General features: G+C 60.5%; 1 protein-coding gene across 1 annotated transcript in view; it reads left to right on the top strand.

The window, feature by feature from the left end:
• Window positions 226-5318, top strand: part of LOC110396391 (maestro heat-like repeat-containing protein family member 2B) — an 8742-nt gene continuing 3649 nt past the window's right edge. Inside the window, exons 1-13 of the mRNA XM_021392008.1 lie at window positions 226-1188; window positions 1495-1616; window positions 1815-1937; window positions 2073-2238; window positions 2395-2493; window positions 2595-2746; window positions 3127-3270; window positions 3808-3888; window positions 4170-4239; window positions 4355-4468; window positions 4554-4627; window positions 4919-5038; window positions 5184-5316. Coding sequence (XP_021247683.1) covers window positions 1164-1188; window positions 1495-1616; window positions 1815-1937; window positions 2073-2238; window positions 2395-2493; window positions 2595-2746; window positions 3127-3270; window positions 3808-3888; window positions 4170-4239; window positions 4355-4468; window positions 4554-4627; window positions 4919-5038; window positions 5184-5316 — 1423 coding nt within the window. The 5' untranslated portion in view covers window positions 226-1163. The remainder of the gene's footprint in view (window positions 1189-1494; window positions 1617-1814; window positions 1938-2072; window positions 2239-2394; window positions 2494-2594; window positions 2747-3126; window positions 3271-3807; window positions 3889-4169; window positions 4240-4354; window positions 4469-4553; window positions 4628-4918; window positions 5039-5183; window positions 5317-5318) is intronic.

Here is a 5318-nt window from a genome sequence, read left to right on the forward strand (position 1 = left end):
GCAGGTCAGCCTACACGTGTATCACAAATACCACTCATTAGAGACTAGAACAGCTTCCCAGCTGCAGAGCTGTGGGTGAGAACTGTTCTGCAGTCATTAGTATTGCACAGTTGAACAGAGACCATTCAGTGATTTGCCTAGAGAAAAAATGAAGAATTAAATGAAGTTTTTCAAGGCCTGAACCTCCCCTCCTTGAGCTTAAAACCATTCCCCCTTGCCCTATCACTGTCTACCCGAGTACAAAGTTGATTCCCCTCCTCTTTATAGTCCCCTTTTAGATATTGGACACAGTAGTCGGACGGCAGCATTCCAGTCACGTGAGCTGTCCCACCATGTCTCCGTGACAGCAATGAGATCACATCCCTGTAAGCACACACAGATCTCTAGTTCTTCTAGATCTTCTAGTTTATTCCCCAGGCGGCGTGCATTGCTATACAGACACTGTAAGGAAGCAGAGGGTGCAGGTATCTCCAGAGGGATGCAAGAGGGCTTCAGCTGGGCTCTTGGCAACGTTGTCTTCTCTGAGGAGTCCTCACAAGATCCTACTGGACAACTGGGAGGTTTTTCTCCACAGTTTACTAAAAAGACAGCATTCCCAGGCCCTTCTCTGTCACAAGGAACTCCATCCCCTTCCTCCGTCAAATCTAGTTCAGTGCTCTGGTCATCAATCCCGCCAGCTTGCTCCCCAGAACACTTTTGCCCCAACTGCTCAGTCCTATTCCGTCTCACGTCCGCACACTTGGTCTCTCAAAGGCATGCTCAAGATCACGGTACCCAAAACCTCGATCCCGACACCATCCCCTCAGGCAGCAATTTGCCTCCTCTATTCTCCTCCTTCCTTCTGGGACCCAGCCGCCAGTCAGGAGGACAGAGGGGTCTCCCATCGCTGAGACAATGCAGGCGCGGAAAGTGTCCGCCCCGGAGCGGAGTGCCTCACAAAAACATGCCATGTTTTGGGGCCAGCAAGGTTTCCGGGCATGCTGTCTGGTTCCCGCCCCAGGGCACATGGATCTCTGTGAGGTAACACTCCTCGGTGAGATGTCACAGTGGCTGTCTCTTAGGCCCCTGTGGCAGCGGTGGGAGCGGTGGCCCAGTAGCTTGTGGAAGCTGCAGGAGGAGGACCCAGAGAGAGCACTGTGTCTGTCTGGAGATATCCTGCCGTGATGGAGCGGCTGAGAGCCCTTCGAGGTGAGGTCCCTCCACCTCTCTGGATACCGCGACGCTGCCCAAGCACACGTGTGCCACCAGTGTCTGTTTAGGATGCGCCTAAACAGCAGCACTGTCCTTGCTGTGCTGAGTGCAGCTGCCCACCGTGGTCTCCCCAGTGCCCCAGCAAGGGGAAGGCTCTCTCCCCTTTCCCCACCGACCACACGTGTGCCAGCGCAGCCCACCCTGCGCTGTGGGGCTGGAGGAGCGTTTCTCCCAGAGCTGGCCGCATGCTCGCCCCCTGCTCCAAGCAACACCCGCGGCAGCTGCTCTGCTCTTTCCTTCCAGGTCTCTTTGCTTGTGTGGGCTGCATGCCCAGACGTACGCGTCGCGGGAGCAGAGGCAGGGTGGCAAGCTCTGCCCCTGCCTGTCCCGTGACGTTGCTGCTGCAGCGCCTGCAAGACAGAGAGGTGAGCTGGGGACATGCAAACCTCAGTCCTTGCCCCGGCCCACTGCCACGGTCCCGTGGGTGCCAGGCCCACAGCCCAGGGTTTTGTGCCACCCTCGCGCCTGCCTGACCCCGGCAGCACATGGGCATAGCCACGGGTGGTAGCGGGTGGCTCCCTGGGAACAAGGGCAAAGCGAGCGTGACTGATCCTTGTCCGCAGGGTGACCGAGCGCAGGCATACTGCGAGCTGGAGAGCGCCCTGTGGGAAGAGGACAGCCGCCCACCGTGCGGGGTGGCAAACCGGCTGCTGGCAGAGGTGTCCCAGGACCTGACGGCGGCCCAGGTGAGGGGTCACTCCCGAAGGCAAAGGGAGCCGCCTGCCCGCGCTGGCATTCTGCTGGCAGACGGCGGTGGCTTAGCCCTTCCCAGGGCCTCAGGCGGTCTGCTGTGCCGCGTGTCACCAGGGACAATTTTTCAGGGCGCGACGGACAACGTGAGGACAGCTGCCAGCAACGTCCTGGTGGCTCTGGCCCGCTCACACTTCAGCTTGGTGATGGCCGAGCTCCAGGGCCACCTGAAGGCCGTGGCAGAGATGTCCAAGCAGTTTGCGCTCGTCACCCTGAGCAAGCTGTTCAGCAGCTACGGTAGAGCACCCTCAGCCTCCTGACTTCTATGACAACCGGGCAAAGGGCTCTCTCCCCTCTGCGTGTGCTCTGCGTTGAGCTGGGGGCTGCAGGGCTGCAGCCCCTCCTCCCTCGCTGCCGGGGCTCTGACCGTGGCCCTCTCCTTCCCCTCCGCAGCTCCGCAGTGCGTCGCCTTCATGTGGCTGACACTGGCCGGCCTGCGCTGTGTGGCCGGCCAGGTGAGGAGCGGCCACACCCTGCGCGTCGCTTGTGCTGGTGAGTGCTGGCCCCTGAGCAGGGGGGCTCGCGACAACCCTCGCACCTCGCCCTGCTGCAGACTCTCACAGGCTCCCTTTTCTCTTGGTATTTTTTTTCAGTTATGAAACAATGGTCGGAAGGAGTCAAGGCTCACTTGTGCTCTGGAAAGCAATGCCCCTGGCCTGCCACAGAGAAAGAGCAAATCTGTGAGAATCTTTACCAGCTCCTCTGCTCTGTGGTGAGGAACTGGCTGGGCTGCGAGGAGGAACAGGTGAGCGCTGCTGCATTCCTGTCCCGGGATGGCAGCGGGGACATCCACGTTGGCAGCCCTGTCTGTGCCCAGCGGGCTGAGAGCAGAGGGCTGATGAGAGGGAGTGGGCTGGCTGCAAAGGGCCCCGAACTGGCTCCGTGCTCGGGGCTGGATCTCCCTGCCAGGAAGCAGCCGCATGTCACAGCACTGCAGCAGGGAGAGCTGGGGATGAGAGTGTTGGGAAAACCTCCCTGTCCTCCAGAGCGAGCCCATCTCCTGCTGGGCACGGGGGTATGGGGAAGGGGAAGGGAAAGAGAAAGAGAAAGAGAAAGAGACAGCCCTCTCTGTAGGAAGGGCAGACCTTCAGTCTTTGATGGTGGGCCGCTGCCGTCCCTCTCCAGGACAAACAGGCCGTCGTCGGGGCTGTGTCTGCCATGATGGATCTCCTCCTGCAAGAGGAGCTGCGCCGGGAGCACATCTGGGAGCAGCTCCTCTGCCTCGTGCACCAGTGTCAGGAGGTCCAGGACACCTCCAGGGTGACCAAGGTGAGATGCTGAGCAGGGCTCAGCGTGGGCGTGTGGCTGAGTGCCCTGGGGCGAGTGCCCGAGGGGTCAGTGGGTTGCAGGGAGGAGGCGGGGAGCCCTTGGAGAAAGAAGGAACTGGTGTCCAAGGGAGCTCTGAGGCTTCCTGAGCTCTTCAGTCAAGGAAAGAGTAACCCAGACAGGCCCAGGAGGGAGCCAAGAGTCACTGGGGCCCATCTCCTGGGGATGGGAGGCTTCACCGCCACCACTGTGCGGCTCTGAGTCCCTGAGGAGCTCTGTGCTAACAACCAGGAGGACCACGTCCAGTTGCATCTGATGGGGGAGGAGAAGGCTGTTGGGTGGGAAATGCCGGCAAACGATGCCCAAACGGGGCTCGGGTCACAGCAGAGAGACTCTCTTGGTGCTGCTGGGGGGCGGTGACAAACAAGAAGGCCTGTGCGGGAGCTTCTCCCAGCGGACAAGCCATTGGGAAACGGTTTCTCCGCTCCCAAGTGGCTAGATGTGGCTACAGCCCTTTCTTCCTCCCCTGGTCTCTTGCAGAGCCTCGATATCTTGGAGGGAGTTCAGTCTGTCATCCCCAAGGACACGCTGCTGGCCATCACCGGTGCCATGTTCTGCGAGGTAAGGGAGCCTACCCTTGCGCCCACAGCAGTTTCCCTCTTGGCTAAGTCTCAGGAGGACTGTGGAGCTCCAAGCCTCGAGCGGCCGCTCAGCCTTAGCTCCTGCATGCCCGTGGCTGCTCCAGAGCCGTGCGTGTGCCCCTGGGGACGCTGTGGGGCGGGCTGGGTTTTGCCTGCGTGGCCTCTTCCCAAGAGCGCCAAGGGAGACGAGAGCTGGCAGCACGGTTTCTTTTCCGGCCTCAATGCCGATGTGATTTTCTCAAGTGGACCTTGTCCCCACAGCTCTCTGAGGACACCAAACAGCACAGTGAGGCTGAGAGCACAAAGATGACCCGCTGCATCCTGCTGCAGGGTAAGGAGAGGAGACTTGGCCATGCTTGGAGGTGCCCTGGCCAAAACGTCTCTGCTAAGCCTCAGGAATGGGCATGAGTTTCTTGCTAACACAGCGCGGGATTTCTTCCCCACAGCCCGCATCTGCCCGGAGGAAACGGTCCTGTTTCTGCAGTCGCAGCTGGGCGATGAGAGGGAGGCCAGACGCGTGGCAGCCCTGGGTCTGCTCGGTGCTCTGGCTCGCTCGGATGGTCAGTACCACGGGTTGGGACTTCCAGGGATCCCTTTGGCCATCTGGGCTGTGCCTCCACGCATGCTTCTGCGCATCTCTTGCAGAGCCCGTGATGGCAGAGAAGCTGCCCCAGGTTGCGGAGGCCGTGCAGTGCCTGTGCGGGGACCCCAGGACCCGGGTGAGCTGGTTTGGGAAGGGAAAGCGCTGTCGGGGTGGCGATGCTGCTGCCAAAACAGGCAGGGCTGGGGTGCCCGGGGAAGTGCTGGCACATTGCCCACATTCTCCCTGCTGGGGAGAGCAGGCAGAGTGGAGCGGGCAGGTCCCCGTGCTGTACATGGAAAGCGCACAGCCTGGTGCTAAGGCCTGACCCACGCCTCCGAACTCCAGGCTTCTCCTCTGCTCTTGCTGTCCCTGCGCATGCCCAAAGGGCAAAAAAAAAAAAATCAAAACCACAATTGACCCCTGGCAGGTGAGGAGGGCCGTCCTGCTTTTCATCAAGGATCTGCTCAGCGCTGACGCCCGGAGCTGCTCAGCCTGGGATGTGGTGGGGCACATCTTCAGGGAGTTCAGCCGCGCCACGGGAAGAAGGGTAAGGACAGTGGGCAGCATCTGCCTTTGGGAGACCCGTGCTGCTCAGAGGCTGGCACAGAAGCACCGGTGGGGCCACACCTGAGCCTCCTGAGAGGCTCCTGAGAACTGAGAGTAACCGGTGCTTCCCCAACACTGTTGTGCAGGTGGACGGAGACCTTTCTGCCCAGGAAGCCCAGGAAGAAGGAGCTCTCCAAGAGCTGTGCGTGGACATCCTGGGGTCACTGGATGTAGCTGCGAGAGGGATGACCAAGGTAAGTCACACTCTGCACGCCTGCCGT

This window comes from Numida meleagris, chromosome 3 (assembly GCF_002078875.1).
Source record: "Numida meleagris isolate 19003 breed g44 Domestic line chromosome 3, NumMel1.0, whole genome shotgun sequence".
Taxonomy (NCBI): domain Eukaryota; kingdom Metazoa; phylum Chordata; class Aves; order Galliformes; family Numididae; genus Numida; species Numida meleagris.